At 37.6% G+C, this 16,512-nt stretch overlaps 1 protein-coding gene across 7 annotated transcripts in view; it reads left to right on the top strand.

Annotated features, from left to right (window-relative positions):
* Grik1 (glutamate ionotropic receptor kainate type subunit 1) overlaps positions 1-16,512 on the top strand; it is a 381,104-nt gene that overhangs the window by 332,685 nt on the left and 31,907 nt on the right. For all 7 annotated transcript variants that reach the window (XM_048803561.1, XM_048803555.1, XM_048803556.1 and 4 more), the window contains 5 exons: positions 1,054-1,167; positions 3,273-3,476; positions 4,116-4,339; positions 9,857-9,975; positions 14,219-14,436. In XM_048803561.1, the coding sequence (XP_048659518.1) occupies positions 1,054-1,167; positions 3,273-3,476; positions 4,116-4,339; positions 9,857-9,975; positions 14,219-14,436 (879 nt within the window). The remainder of the gene's footprint in view (positions 1-1,053; positions 1,168-3,272; positions 3,477-4,115; positions 4,340-9,856; positions 9,976-14,218; positions 14,437-16,512) is intronic.

The raw sequence follows: 16,512 nt of genomic DNA, 5'->3' as shown, positions 1-16,512 counted from the left end.
CTTATACACATGGCCTGAAGGTAAGCATCTGCAATAGTTTTAGTGCACATGCTTGGACTAAGTGAGACACATCACATGAGGTCAGGTATGGAATTTTCCACTGGGTGGAATTTTTATCATGTCAGAGCTCCATGAGTTTGTCCTTTGAGACTATTTTAGATTTTGGACTAGGGGTGCTCAACCTGTGTTTCTATAGGACATAATAACCCAGGAGTGACTAGGCCACTGGAGAAAATCAGAAATCATTACATTTTAAAAGCAATGGGCTTCACAGAATGCCAGTGGCTGTGGTTGGTTCTATGATTGAAAGATCAATGAGCAATAAAAAGTGCATATCCTCACTTCAGGAGTTCATGGACAAGTGAGCATAGAAGATAAGCAAATGGATAATAAGAGAAGACTTAGATGTTATGACAGGTGTGAGCAGAGTCCTACTGGGGTGTACACGAAATGCCTCCTGCCTAGCACTGGCTCCTTAGTGATAGGCCCAAAACTTGGTCGACTTCTCACCCACATGTTTTCTCCCATTTATCTTTTCTATTCTGGTGCCCTGTCTCCCCACAATCCACCCTGCTCCCTCCATCCCATTCTTCATGAATTTTAAAGGAACTGATGATACAGTTTTGGCAGCATAAAGTTTTTATCAATAGAACATCATCTCCAGAAGGGCAGAACTTTTTGTCGGTTCTTATATCTCTATCTTCCAATGGCACAGAGGTAGGTGCTCAACAAATGTATGTTGAAAGAAAAATCTGAGAGTTATTGAAGAATTATTAGATTTTTTTAAAGAACAATCAGCTTAATAAATTAAAAACAAACAACCACAACAAGAAGACCTCTCCCAATTCTGTCCCTAATAGTACAGATCCCTCCCATTCTGTCTACACCCTCACTCTTCCATTGTTTCGTTTTCCCACCTTTAGTAGCTTCCACTGTGATGCCTGGTGTCCCCAACTGTAAGCTTTTGTGCCCATTCCTGGTATAGAAGGGGCCTCTCAGTGTAAATGCTGACTTGGAGAGCTGGCAGCCTCTGATGTGCTGTGTCTTGTGTAGATTGGGATTTGGAACTCCAACAGTGGGCTCAACATGACAGACGGCAACAAAGACAGGTCCAACAATATCACGGATTCGCTGGCCAACCGAACCCTCATTGTCACCACCATTCTGGTAAGTCGTCTCTGTGAAATTTGGGACATCTAATCTCAACTCCTACCCTAGACCTTGACAGAGTTTTCAGCCATCATTTATTTATTTATTTGTTTGTTTGTTTATTTGTTTGTTTGTAGTAGTAGAGTAGATGGACAGAATGTCTTTGTCTTATTTGTTTCATTTTTATGTGGTGCTAAGGATCAAACCCAGTCTGCCTCACACATGCGAGGCAAGTGCTCTGCCACTGAACTACTGCCCCAGCCCTCAGCTATCATTTTCATGCCAGCAATTCTGTGTGCACCTGTCTGTTTTCCATCTGGGGCACTAAAAGCACGTGCTTGTATGTAGTTATACTAGGACTGAACTAGAAGCTCCAACATCTATCTGAAGAGCCCTCACCTCAATTTTTTCTGAGCCCTGCTCTGCCTCCCTGTCAATGCCACCTAACTGGTCCTGTTTTGCTCTCTGGCTGCTGATTGGTTCACTGGTTTCAAACAAGAGGAGACTCTACTAAGAGACCAGGGAAGTGGGAGGAGAAAGGTGGAGGAATTTCCTCCCCTGATCCCTTCCTACAGTCAACCAGTGGTTTTGTCAAAAAGTCTTTCCTTCCATAGCCATTGCTCCTGTACTGTCTGTCAATGACCCTGCATCCAGACTCCAGCTCTCCTGGCTGTGGGCTCCAGGAGCACTCTTCCCCTTCTCCTTGTCTCAGTTCTGTCCCTTACTGGCTTCCTGATGCAGTCTGAACCCTACCTCCTTGGCTCCCTTTCTCTGTTAACACCTCTGTAAACAGCCCCTTCATCAGTGTTCTTCACATGTCCTGCAGTCTGTTGGAACACTGCCAGCGCCCCCATTCAGTCCACCATGCCCCTGCTGGTTATTTCTTCACCTCCTTTTCCTTTTCAAGGGGTTGAGTATGAGTAGCCCTCTCTGAACTCATCACTTACTGGTATGCCTGCCTTATTTCATTCAGCCCATGAGATTGGAGCTATTTATTTTTGTACTAGTTAACTCGTAAGAAATGTTCATGCTAAGTTCATCCAAGGTTTTACTCTTCTGATCACTAATTTCCTCGCAATGGGCCTGTAGCAACATAAGGCTTTCTGTTATATTTGCATGACCTACAGGTTTATTGATAGTATAACTTTTAGAACAAAATAACTGTCATTTTAGTCAAAGAAGAATTAATAAGTTTATAGATGCATAGTAGCAAGGAAATTTCCATTATTCATAGGACAGGGGAGTTCCAAGTGAGCATATGAGCAAAGAATCACCAAATCTGAAATCTGAGTTGCTTTCAAACAAGACTATGGAACTGATGATAAAAGAAGACATGGAAATAGCCAACCAAAATATGTAAAAAGTAAGCAATAGTGAAGTTGAGATGATATGTAGAAGAGAAAACAAGAATATTTAACAGACAAGAAATTTGAAAAATGAGAGGATGTATTTGGTGATTTTGATTTCTCGATTATAAGTAGATGAGCCTCTTGGGTCAAAGTCAAGGGGAGGAGGTCATGCCAAAGAAGCCCGGATGTGACACATCAGAGGCATCTGGGCTCCCCATCCCCTCTGAGCTTTTCCAATTTCCCAGAACCCAAATTTAAGTACAACTGTGTCTCTGTCACACCAACTCACAATAACTGCCTCACCACTGGAAGAAAAAGTTCCTATCCAAAGAGGCAGGAGAAAAAGAAAATTACAAAGTGTTCTATATTTGTAGAGGGCGTAGGGAGAACAAATTTAGCAAATACAGGAAAGTAAGTGACTGATGTCAGTGCGTTTAACTCTTAAAAATCATCTTCATAGTGGTCTCCAGGGACTGCGGAGAGGAAGGAATGCGAATGGTGGCAACTGTTAATGGATCTGGATTTGTCGGGGAGCTAGTGAAATGTTCTGAAATTAGATAATGATGATATTTGTATGACTATACAAATGTACCAAAACCTGCCGATCTCTATACTTCAAAGGGATATATTTTATGGTATATCTTATATCTCAATAAAGTTTTTCTAAAACAAGGGGAAAAATCATCTTCAAACATTGCATATCTTCAGGATGCTTATGAAGCAATTCTTCCTTTTGTGATAATGGAGGTTTTATATTTGGTTTGTTTCCTTTAGGAAGAACCCTACGTGATGTACAGGAAATCTGACAAACCCCTGTATGGAAATGACAGATTTGAAGGATATTGCCTGGATCTGTTGAAAGAATTGTCAAACATCCTGGGTTTCCTTTACGATGTTAAACTAGTTGCCGATGGCAAATACGGAGCCCAGAATGACAAAGGAGAGTGGAATGGGATGGTTAAAGAACTCATAGATCACGTAAGCAAAAATATATCTCACATGTCTCAAAAAACACACTCTAGTAGAAAGTACAAGAAAAAAAATGGTTGAGTCAGAAGAAATGTTTTCTTTGTTTAAATTATGAAAATGATTTTTAAAAAGGTAGGAGAAACAATCTTGATAGCAAGCCTTGCTTACTTGGAAGGGCAAGTAAGGATAAAAATTGAAGATCAAAACTTATGAGTCCATTCTTCATACCAAATAAACTTGAGTGATTCTTAAGCTAGATAAAGAATTCGAAGATTTAGGCTCAGAGCAAAATTTCATCTTGTCAACTAATATTATGAGCAAGCTGCCCATTCCTTCCTGTTCTCACATGCCCTTTTAAAAAATTTCCTTCTACATTGTTTTCCTCCATTTAGTCCAAGAACGATGTCTATTTGTTGGTGTATGTGCTTTATTCCTTCTGGTTTCTCTTTGCTCATAAATCCTATTTCATAAATATAACTGTAGAAATTGTCTGCTTTTATATTGAAGCCAGTTGTCCCATCACAGAAATTTCTTGCATGAGAAGCATTTGGAGTTGAGAGTAGGGATCAGGAATACCCAGAAAAAGTGTAGACATTTGCAGAGAAGTGAGACAATTAAGCTGACAAGTTTTGCATTTGCTTTTTGCAGAAGGCTGACCTGGCAGTGGCTCCTCTGACCATCACTTATGTGCGAGAGAAAGTCATTGACTTCTCTAAGCCCTTCATGACCCTGGGCATCAGCATTCTCTACCGGAAGCCCAATGGGACCAACCCGGGCGTCTTCTCCTTTCTCAATCCTCTGTCTCCAGATATTTGGATGTATGTGCTCTTAGCCTGCTTGGGAGTCAGTTGTGTACTCTTTGTAATTGCAAGGTAGGTTTGAGAAGACTGAATTCACAATAACAGGATTAGGTCAGTCTCAGATTTACCTGTATGCTTTAGAAGTAGACAAAAATTTTAAATTCTTTATGAATACTTTTAGTTTTGCTTAGTGTTCTATTCTCTCAAGGTCTCTAGATAAAAGCCATGCTTAAATGAATATTGTATAATTACTTATAAACATATTTTCAAAAGAGAGTAAAAAGGCATTTCATATACTTAATATTTTTTAGTATTTGAAGCCATATAAAATGATTATTTATCCATTTTCCCTGAGCTTTAGTGTAATAAGAGAAAAATCTCAACTAAAATATCTAAAATGTTTCAATAAGAATAATAAAAAGTAATATCAAGACATTTAGAATACATAAATAAGGAAAACAGAAAAAAAAGCTAGAATTATAGAAACTAAGAAGCTCTAGAATGAAAGATTGCAAAATCCTTAGGAATAAAGAAAAAATGTTTTGAACATTCTGTGGAATTTAATTTTTAAAACATTCAAGAGAGAAGAAGAGAATTCTAGAAATTACACCACAAGAAATATCACTTCCAGGTAAGGTGAGGAGGCATGGAATTTTTGTTACCCTAGGATGCTTTGGTTGGGTTTTATTTTTGAGATTTAACTCTATCTTTAACCATTCTGCTCTATATAATTCTTCAAAGGATTTTTTACCTCTCAGTAGATCACATATTTTATACATACCTTTGATGTTCAATTTGAAGCATCTATTTTATCTTTCGGTTGGCTTAAATATTGGATATTCCTGGATAAGTCAAGTTTAAAAAAAAATAGTTGCTCTTGTGTATCATCTGCTTGTTTTCAATCTCCTTCACCTTTCAACAAAATGCAGTGAACTTGTTCCCTAATCAATTTTTGTTTTCCCTCCAGGAATTTCTAAGAGAAATATTTCTTCATACTAGCCCTTTGTCATTGTTCACTGACTGGTTTTGATTAATGCCAGGTAATTCTTTTCCTGGTGCAATTATAGAGAAAGCTTGGAAAAATAACCCAGCCTGGAAAAGTCTGAAAGATCTACCAGGCCGACATAGTGTCACTGAATAAATGTGTGTTTCACGTAGACATTTATGCATTCGACATGAAATGAAAAGATTTGAAGCTTTCTATACCTTAAAATGTGTGTACCATTAGCAAATCTCAGATGTTGTACTTTTAAAAGAACCAAAGCTCTTTTACCATATACCTTGCCTCAGATAATATAGTAAACACTATTTATAGGGATAGTATTCTTTGATACTTTAGTACTCTACATCTGGGGTTCTCAACTGGGAAAGATTTTACAGTTGTCAATGGATCTTTTATTTTATTTATTTATCTAGGGTTCTGAGAATTGGACCCAGTGCCTCACACATGCTAGGCAAGCACTCTACCACTGAGCCACAAGCCCAGCCCCCAAACATGCTATTTCTGTTATGATAGCAGCCTCCAGATCCTATCAGTGCCATCCACTTAATATTCCTACTTGTTGACAGTACCATTTATAACACCAGCTCTTTCTCTTTCCAGTTATTCTCCTGGTCTCCCTTTTCTCTTGCCCTGGTTCTTGAGGAAGTGAAGGTCTTATGTATCACATGCAAACTTCAAATAGAACAGTGGTGAAATATAAAAATGAAAAATAATTCCCTGCTGTGCACAAGTGAATTGTCATGGAAACTATCCTTTCAACACCATCTGCCCTACACTTTTAAGTCTATCCCTGCTCCTACTTTATACAACCACTAAAAACATTTCACAGGAGATTCTCCAAGCAGAATCCAGTTGAATAGGAGGTGTGCCAATTTACCATTACCTGCCAGCCTTATAGTACAAGACCATGAACTCAGTCACTCTGCTCTGAAAAGCTAAGAAGTAAAATGATTTTGGTCAGCATCTTAATGGTTTGAATTCCATGTCAGTGAAGTGGAAATGAAAAGGAGTTCATCTCATAATCATCTTCAGCCCTTGAGAGCTTTTTAAATTTATGTTGTGAAGTGTGTCCTTTTATATTCTTTTAAAGGGGACACAGAAAGCCCATCACTGCATTTAAACCAATCCTTCATTGGATAGATGCTTAAAATTCATTTGCTGAACTGAGTTAATATAATTGCAGACATCAATGGAAAAAACTAAGGGGGTAAATGTAACAATTTCAATTACTATCATTTATAACAAAAGCAAATCTCATGTTTTTTGTTTTGTGGTTGACATTTTCTTTTCTTTTTACTTTTCAAAAAATATTTAACCCCAAGCAATTAAGCCTCTAGTGAAAAAACAATTTAAATAGACCCAAGTCCAGATAAAATGTCTGCTTTTATTTTATGACTTATGATTGCCTTCATAAAAATTAACTTCTTGAAAGTTTACATTTGGTAAAAAATTAAAAATAATTGAAGAAAGAGAAACCCTTGAAAGTAAATTCTAAGGTTACACTATATCCCTAACATTTATGTTACAACTTCAAATAGAGCTTTCTTCTTTAAATGATGAATGGATCTCCCTCTTTTCAATGCAGCCCAGTGTCCATTCTCAGCCATAAAGAGATAGTCCTTTAATCAGAAAACTTCATGATGAGGGTCATTTTATGTCTTCCATTCAAATATAAGCTTTACATATATAAACATAAACCTGAAGTGTACTTTCACATTTCAACATCAGACTTCTTTTCTACATGCCAGTTTTCACACTGATTCTAAGCATATTTGTCCCTTTCTCTGTCCTTTTAGAGAACATCATTGCTGATTTTTTGAAAGTCATTTGGGAATAGCAGTTTCAGATTATCATTGGTGCAGGTCATATATTAGTTCTTACCCCAGAGCTTCTGCCACTGGCATGATGTCACACTAGCTATAGTTAAGCAGGCAGTAGGAATTCCAAACTGAGATATCTACATCCAGACATAGGTAGATCTACTGCAATATATATATATATATATATATATATATATATATATATATATATATAACAATGCTGTCTTATAGCAGAGCTTCATGTTATCATTTAACAATCCTCAGTCCACATACTCCCTAAGTCACTCAGAATCCCAGAAAGAACCTTCAATATCTCTGCAGTGCAGGTAGAATCACATTGCTATTTAGATGGTTTCTCCTTTTGGCCAAAAAAAACTTAATTAGTTCCTCACTTATAAGTGCAAAGTATGAAATACTGAAATAAGAGCAAATTCAGAGCAGCATTCCAAGAGATAAGCTCATGGATCATAGCGGTTCTAGGAGGAAAAAATGCTAGAATATCAGGGGGCTGGCAGTTGCCACGTTCTATGGTCTATTTGAAAAACCCCTTCTCTTGAAAGTATAAGCCTCCTAATTCATTGCAATTAATATTTTTAAATTATTGTACAAGTGACAATAATATTGTTTAAGTAACAGCATCTTTATTCTGCATGCTGTTTCAATTAGGAGGTTCATTAATATTGGTATTCATTCCTTCAGCTCAGCAAACTACTATGGTTATAAGGGTGTATAAATTTGAAACTTAATTATATTGTTGAAACAGTAATTAAAATGTATTGGCATGGCATTGTCAATTACAGCAATATTCATAAGCTTCATGGGAATCTGCACGGTGCACCCTGCAGCTGTGGAAAAGCTTCAGGATGAGTTGGATACCATTATGGTGGGATAAACTACCAGGCTGCTATCCCCGTCCCCCAAGACTTGATGAAGAGACACTGTACACCTTCTAGAAGGTGTCCAGGGGGTTAGAGAGTAGTTTTTTCATTAAGAGAAACTATTCACCCAGTTCCTTGTGCATGATTCACAGTATGCTCTGCTTTGCACTGTAGATTATATATTCACCTTACGCCCTGTTCTCCCCAATGTGTCAGCAGCCTGATACTGTTTACTGCTGAAACCTTATGGCTGGAGAGCATTCCGTATGTTCTCATTGGCTTTATGGTGCTTTAACATTACTTTGATACTCTTGCTTGCATTAAAAAAACCCAATGGCAAATGGCAAAGCTTCCAGTGCTAAGAATTATTGCATTTTTAAATCATTCCCAGATCACTTTGCTGAGCATCTGGTGATATCTCTTTGGAAAAAATAAGCACCTTTTAGCAAAGTAGCCCCGAAAAATAACCACAGAGGGAACACCTCTTCTGAGTTATAGAGGTCAGATAGACATATAGAAAAGGAAACAAAATGGATGCAATTCCCCAGATTTTTCCCACATTTTTTAATCAGTGCATTATAATTGCACATAGTGGTGAGATTTGTCATTACATATTCATACATGCACACAATATACCAATATATGTAATTTGGCCAATATCATTCTCAAGTTTCTCCCTTTCCTTCCACTCCGCCCTCCCCCAAATCCCTTTCCTCTATTCTACAGACTTCCCTTCAATTTGCATGAGATCCCTCCAACACTTATATACTTTTCCTTTGTCCTTTCTAATTTCCCACAAGAGAAAATACAATCCTTGACCTCCTGAATTTGGCCAATTGTGCTTAACATAATGGTTTCAAATTCAATCCATTTTCTTGCAAGTGACATATCTCCATATTTTTACTTTAAATACATCCTCAGAGATATCTGGATTCCCTCCTCTTTACTAATAAAGAGACTAAAGTCAAACTGCTTGAGTTTATTTGCTAGGGTTGACTCCCTACACTATAGTTGTTTTTCCAGGAACCTGTGTTGCTTGTGGCTCTGCAGACAGAGCTATGACTATGCTATAGAAACTTCTTACCTAACTAGGGTTGGTGATTAACTGACCGTAGGACATAGTTTTAAAAACAATCAAATTAAAAATGAACCAAGAGGAAATTATGAACTTAAAATTCTCCAACAACCCACACTATGGAGTTAATACTAATGTACCTCTATGCCTGGACTTTGATAATTTTCAAAGTTAACCTTGTCTATTCATTGAAGGATCCTAATGTTTTCCGTATATTATACTAAAAATATCTAATAGGTCCCAAATCCAATCCCTCATTTTTATTCAGGAATTTTTTTTTTCAGACATGTTACCTCTTTGATGCTTTGCAAAATCATTAGACAACTCAGACTCCTTCTAAGCACCTGGCCATAGAAGTCCCTCAAAGGCATGTCACCCTTCTTCTTTGTCTCCCACAGGACCTAGCAACACAGGATCTTGACAGTGTAGTTGCTATGCCACAAGTGTGTGTCACAGTCATCACTCCTTGGTGGGGTAAATACTTGGGATGAGGGAAGTTTTCTTTACAGTTGACCTAGTCTTTCAGTAAAATGGAAATTTAATGAAAACTCAGAAGAATTCAGTAGACCTAGATCTGAAGAGTGTGATTCCCGCTGACCGGTGGGATTTACTTAGGAATAAGAAGGCTGGTAAACACTAACCCAAGTCTCTCGCACTTTGCTCATCAAAGCAGTAAGTTTTTGAACATGGCCTTTGGTCTTCTGGTTTGTTCTTTTATCATTAACTGTTGGGTTTTCTGCATTGCTCAGCAGGTTGTGTGGGTACCCCGTGTATCTATCTGATATTGACAGACTGTTTCTGTTGACACCACAGGTTTACACCCTACGAGTGGTACAACCCCCACCCCTGCAACCCCGACTCAGACGTGGTGGAAAACAATTTTACTTTACTAAATAGTTTCTGGTTTGGAGTTGGAGCTCTCATGCAGCAAGGTACACCGGTTGCCCTTCTCTGTCACTCGCATCCCACAGTCTGCTGACAGGCTTTCGTGCTGGTAAACTCCACCATGAAGCTAGAGGGTAGGCTGAAGCGTCATCTCAGGAATTTCAAATAATAGCCACTGACATTCTAACTAGTTCTGAAGGCAAAGAAAACGGCAAAAATATGACCTTAATGGAACTCCCTTGCTATATATCTAAAATAAGACTTCTCTCAGGCAATGAATACTCATTTTCCTGTGGGTAGCAAAGGATAAAGTACCTTAGAAATTGTATACAAATTTGCATAGATGGAGGTGTCAATCTTTTCTTTTTAAGCCATAACTCCACAAGTCAGAGGTTTGAAAGGAATGAAATTTAAATGGTTTGAAGATTAAGTTCACTTAGATTCCTCCAATTGCTCACCATACCTAGAACTTTCACCTAATTACCACTCTGACAAACCCTACAGAGATTCATCTTAGCCTCCCAGGAACTTGTCACAATCTCCCTCACTGGTAACCTTAGCAACAGTAAACTGTAGGGGTTGAAGAAATAAAAATCAAACTAGAGAAATGTAGTGCATTTTATCCATTTTCTATGATTTAGGATATTTTGGCTTTGTTGCCGGGGGAGGGGTGAGTTGTATTAACCTTTGGAAGAAATCCATCTCTTGTGGGTTTTCTTCAACTTTGATTCCATGCATGGGGTCTAGAAAATACTTCAAAGATTAAATACATCAATTTAAGAAAATCATAAGTCACAGATATTATTGTGTTTGGAATATCTGTTCATTTGACAATAAGCTACAAAATAAATTGGCAAAGGAAAATCCAACTGGGATATACCATTAAATTGTGTTTGTTATTTGAAATGTGAACCTAAGGTTTCTCATTAGAGAGTTGTTATCTTACCACCTGAAATGCTTATATTCTGTATCTCCAAATGAGACAGAGACAGAGCTTAAGAGCCGATAGTAATTATTCAGAAATACAAAATAACTGAAGAAACCAGGTAGATCCTCTCTTTATGCAATTATGCATAGTTTATGTGGGCACTGCTAAATAGGTACCGACACTACCTGATTTACTAGAAACCATTGGCATGAATTTAGAGCACAGCACAGAGCTATAAATCCTGCAACAAACCCCATTAGAAGCTATATCTTGCTTTACCAGTGCATTTAATTTTTTAGGGTATTTATCTTGTAAGCAATTACTTTCAAAGTGAAGGAGACCTCCTCCCCTCCCCAAAAGTTCACCTTCTTCAGCCATTAGAATAGAAAAAAAAATGCACTTAGGTTTCACAGAGCATGCAGCAGGCTGTGCAGACATATGGCAGTGACCGCGTTCTGTCCTGTGAGAGTGCCCACCCCCAGAACTTCTCTTTCACATTCTACCTGTTTGGAGTTTACCATCATCCACAGCAAACTGTGGGATGCAGTGTCTGCTAGTTACCACTACCTTGGGTACATGACAGTCAGCCCCAACCAGACTCTGCTTGTCTTTCAGAAGTTTACCAACCTTTCTCAGGTGCAACAAACTGTTTCCATGCTCAAACTCGGGGTACTCGTGACTGTTAGTGTATCTGTCCTTGGCATGTGGCGTTGGACCAGGTAGCTCTGCTCTGTGGTGCTCTCTCTTGTTTGCAGAAGCTTTGTCACTGTACTCGATTGGAAACCATTTTGTTTAATTTCTTTCTGAATGTGATGATCAGACTTTCTCTTTTCTACAGAGCGTGAGCAAAGTCTGGATCAGGATTGGCTGTCATGTCTGCCGTAAATGGCACTAAAGAGACCTCAGCAAGTATTGTCTCTCATCCCGAATGTTTGCCAATGGTGTTTTGCTCTACTTTTATTGTTTTCATAACTTCATCCTGTAGAGTTCTGAATTCACATAAATCATCTCTTCTTCAGGGAAGCCATTTCTAAATATGCCAGTTAACACTGAGAGTCACGAAATTCACAAAATATGTGAATTTAAAAAAAAACAAAAAATATTGAGGAATTGAGTTGATACCATCTACTGAGAGTTTAAACTGTAATTTCAGTAGGATTCTATAATATGTATCTTTTTAATTTTTAAGAGAATTCCATCCAAAAACATATTTATTTTAAAGTGTGCAATGTGAATTTATATTTTACATGTTAACAGTTGGTTATTAATCTGTCCAGTTTTACTGTCGTACAATGTACAAATGTGCAAATGTGTTAAAAGCTAATCTTTTCATGAATGTAACCAAATAACATACAGATAAATTAACAGCAGAAAATCTGCACCTATACACTAAAAAAAATACATATATTAGCTGTGTTATTTATTTCCTGTGGCTATTTTATGAAGTAAATGGTACTTTAATGATAACCAACTAAAGATCTAAAATAATATCACATTGCTACAAGGCTGCTAGATCAATTAAGTACAAAGATATGAAATAACCTTGGGCTTTAAACACATACACCCATAGGCATATAAATCCCATTTAACCACAGGATTAAAACAACAACAACAAATTATTCCACTAAATCCTTGGAGGCAATTTAATGGAAACTATTATAAATTTATGTAATATTACGCACCCAAATTTAAACAAACAAAAGAAGGAAATGCAAACTGCAGTCCAACCACTTTTCTCATTAAGAGGGAGTAAAGCACAAAGATCCCTAATAGCATTAGGAGAATAGATCTGTTTATTCAAAGCCCAGAATCTCTGCCAACCTTCATCTGCTTATCGCCAGCCTTGAGCTAGCTTTAACTTCGTGAGCAACGTGTGTGTCTGTTTATAGATTAAACCTGAGCATAAAATCATTTATTTGTAGATTGGGAGACTCCAATTTCCCCTTCTATCTTAAGCCATTATTAACAACAAAATTTCAAGACACCAAATCGGTATAGATAGAGAAAGGATCCTTTAAACAAGATATTGGACCTACTCTACTTTGTCCTCTAGGGTTTTCCACTCAGAGGGTTTTTGACTGGTCTCAAAAACTCTCGTGTTCTCAGATTCCCAGAGGAAATGCTAAGTACAGGACCAAGGGTCAATTCCAGGCAAATGGACTAGACAAAATGCATTCATGAATCAGTACAACTTGAACTCAAATTGTACCTCTGGGCCCTTCTGCTTCTGCTCCTGTGTTTGTAGACATCCACAATTCAGTTAGATCAAAATTGAACCAGACCATGTCTAAGATGTCTGCCTTTTATGTAAACTTAGCCGATATCCTTTCTTTCAGAAAAGAAAATTTTCTTGGTAAACATAATAAGTTCTTATATGCTATCTTTAAAATGTAATCATCTGAGCCGAGCACTGTGGCACACGCCTGTAATCCCAGTGGCTCCGGAGGCTGAGACGAGAATCGCGAGTTCAAACCCAGCCTCAACAATAGCAAGGTGCTAAGCAACTCAGTGAGACCCTATCTCTAAATAAAATACAAAATAGGGTTGGGGATGTGGCTCAGTGGTTGAGTGCTCCTGAGTTCAATCCCTGGTATTCCCCCAAAATAAATAATCATCCGAATGATACCCAAAATGTATATTCTTACTAAGAAGGGCCTCTCTCCAGCCGAGAAACAGCCAGTTTTTGAAGTGTCCTTAAGAAATAGCACTTTTTTAAAGGACATAATTAGATTTTTCAAGGAATATATTCTTTTTTACCAAACATATGACTCTACATTAGAAAAACATAATTGTGACTTTAAAAGTAACATAAAACTAGTAAAATAATTCATTCACCATCATGTATGACTGCATCTTAATTCATTTTATTAAAAAATTTCATTGTAAATGACATGTGATAAATGACATAATATGTTAATTTTTGAAAGTTTTTTATATTCTTTAACCTTAAATAAACATAAGTTAGCATTTTAATTTTTTTCATAGTTATAAAAAGTCCTGGAACATTTTAATTCACACTATAGGATGTATTTTAGACAAGAATAAATGGACAGAAGTCTTACGATTAATGTTTCAATTTTAAGCAGCTAAACTAAATTTTAGACAAGGACCATCTCAGGGTTAGAGCCATTTTAATACCATCAGCTGTTGATAAATGATATTTTCAGCAAAAGTGATGACTACTGATTTTTAAAAAGGATCATTTATATTTTGCTCCATTTCTTTAAAAAAGCATTTATTTTGTCTACATACATGATTGAGAGTCCTTGATTGGCTTATCACCCTAGAATAGAGTCCAACTGTTAGTCTTCCCTTTTCTTCTCCCTCTATTTAACACTTTTACTCTGATGATAACACCACAGGATCAGAGCTGATGCCCAAAGCTCTATCGACCAGAATAGTTGGAGGAATTTGGTGGTTTTTCACCCTAATCATCATTTCGTCCTACACTGCCAACCTGGCTGCCTTCTTGACAGTAGAGAGAATGGAATCCCCCATAGATTCAGCAGACGATCTGGCAAAGCAAACCAAGATAGAATACGGGGCGGTCAGAGATGGATCAACAATGACCTTCTTCAAGGTAAGAAGCTGACTGCGTTCTCATCCTGGAGAGAAAGAGGGAAAAATAAGAGTCCATTCAATTCAAAATGGGAAATTTCCTAATAAAATAAAACATATAGTGACACAGCCCCACTACCAGGAGTCCCTGCACCTTCAGCAGTCAGCATAAAGTGATTTCTTTAGTCATCAACTTGGTATTCTCAGATCCACAGATCTGTCTTCAATATCCTTCTGGTCTTCACACCATAAAAAACAAAAGATGCTTTCTGAATACAATATAGCCACCTGTTAAATAATCACTCATTTATTTTACCCACAAAAGAAAGACTTCTTAATCTGAAGTTCTCAGAACAAGACTCCTTGAATATTATTGTTTTGTTCTTTTTGTTCTATACTTAATGAGATAGAAGCAGATGACAAAAATAGGTGTCGATGTTGGCATTTAGTTGGAGAATTTAAAACCATAACAACAACAACAAAAATGCCGTGGGACTGTGGTATAATACTGCATCTATAATACAATATCCCCAGCCATGCCTGATGTTTTCCAGCAGCCCGCTTACCAGGTACCAAAGCAGAGTTAAATTAGAGAGGGTTTAGTTTTAAAGTCAAGTGCATTTCCTCGTTCAGGTATTTTAAATTACTTACGCAGAATAATGAAATTGGTTTTTTGCACTTGCTTATGGAGTAAGCCTTACTAATTTTATTATCAAATCTCAGATACTATAATTCCCATAGGGAAAATATGAATTTGAATAGATCTGCCAGGTTTATGAAGATCATGAAGTTTAGCCCTTCATTTTATGTGTGAAGAGAACAAGACCTTTGGAACCTCAGTGATCCGCTTGCAATCACATACATGGTTCCTATCAGAGAAGGGGTTGGGATCTTCTTTCAAGAAACACTGGCAGAGATGGATGTGCTTGTGAGAAAAAGGAAAACAACTATCAGAGCTAAAATAAACTCTTACAAGAGTAATAAATCAGAAGGTAGGTTTGTATTAAGAGTAAACTAGCAGGCACAGTGGTACACACCTGTAATCCCAGCAGCTTGGGAGGCTAAGGCAGGAGAATTATGAGTTCAAAGCCAACTTCAGCAAAAGCAAAGTGCTAAGCAACTTAGAGAGACCCTGCCTCTAAATGAAATACAAAATAGGGCTCGGGATGTTGCTCAGTGGCTGAGTGTCCCCGAGTTCAAATCCCGTTGCCAAAAAAAAAGAATAAACTATACCTAAGGTTTTAAAGCAGAGTAATGTAAAAGGTAGGATTATCTTTATTTTTCCTGTACGTTAAGAAAAATATTTCAAACACTTTTTCATTTTAAAATGATGTCATTGATTTAATAAATGTATAAATCTTGGTGATTGTTTCATCCCTGAACACTAGTATCTTAAGGACAAATTATAATATATGGCTTTCCAAGCTTCTGAAAGTATTTTCCTAGAATCAATGGCATAACGAGACACAAGTTACCCCAAGCTAGTGATTAATGATGGGTCTTGTCAGAAACTAGGAAAGTCACTTGCCAGGTACATGGTACAGATGGACGGTACCTAAGTAGAACATGGTATGTCTGAAAAAATATCTGAAATGATTTACCTCCTCCATTAATATCAAAGAGTTTTAAAGTTCCAGGAAATGAGCTACTAACACAGAAGAGATTCTACGTCCTTCAATTTGACATTAGGAAGAGGCTGGTCTGCCCTTTGCAAAGCGATAGACCTGACTTTTCCACTGTGCAAAGATCTGTGTCTTTACAAAGCATCCTTTGCGTTCATTTTGATTTTTTTTTTTTTTTTCTCATGTGCTTCTGTGAATGTGCAGGGGGCTGGATCCCCTTTTTCCTGGCAGGACCCTGGGTTGACAGCATGAAGGTGTGCTTTAATAATGCACTTCTAGAACACAGGCATGTGCTGCTCTCAACTGCTACTCCCTGGGCTGATCCCTGTTCCTGAAAACGAGGCACAAAGGAAAGTGGTCTCTCAGGGCACCCGGCAAATGATGAGGCAATGAGCACCGTAGGGAGAGAGAAAGTGCTGAAATTGCAAACAGCATCAGTGGAAATAGCTGCAGGGACGGTGTGCTCACCTGAGTCT

This window comes from Marmota marmota, unplaced genomic scaffold (assembly GCF_001458135.2).
Source record: "Marmota marmota marmota unplaced genomic scaffold, marMar, whole genome shotgun sequence".
Classification (NCBI taxonomy): Eukaryota; Metazoa; Chordata; class Mammalia; order Rodentia; family Sciuridae; genus Marmota; species Marmota marmota.
Note: the sequence above shows the minus strand (reverse complement) of the source record. Positions and strands in the feature narration are given on the sequence as shown.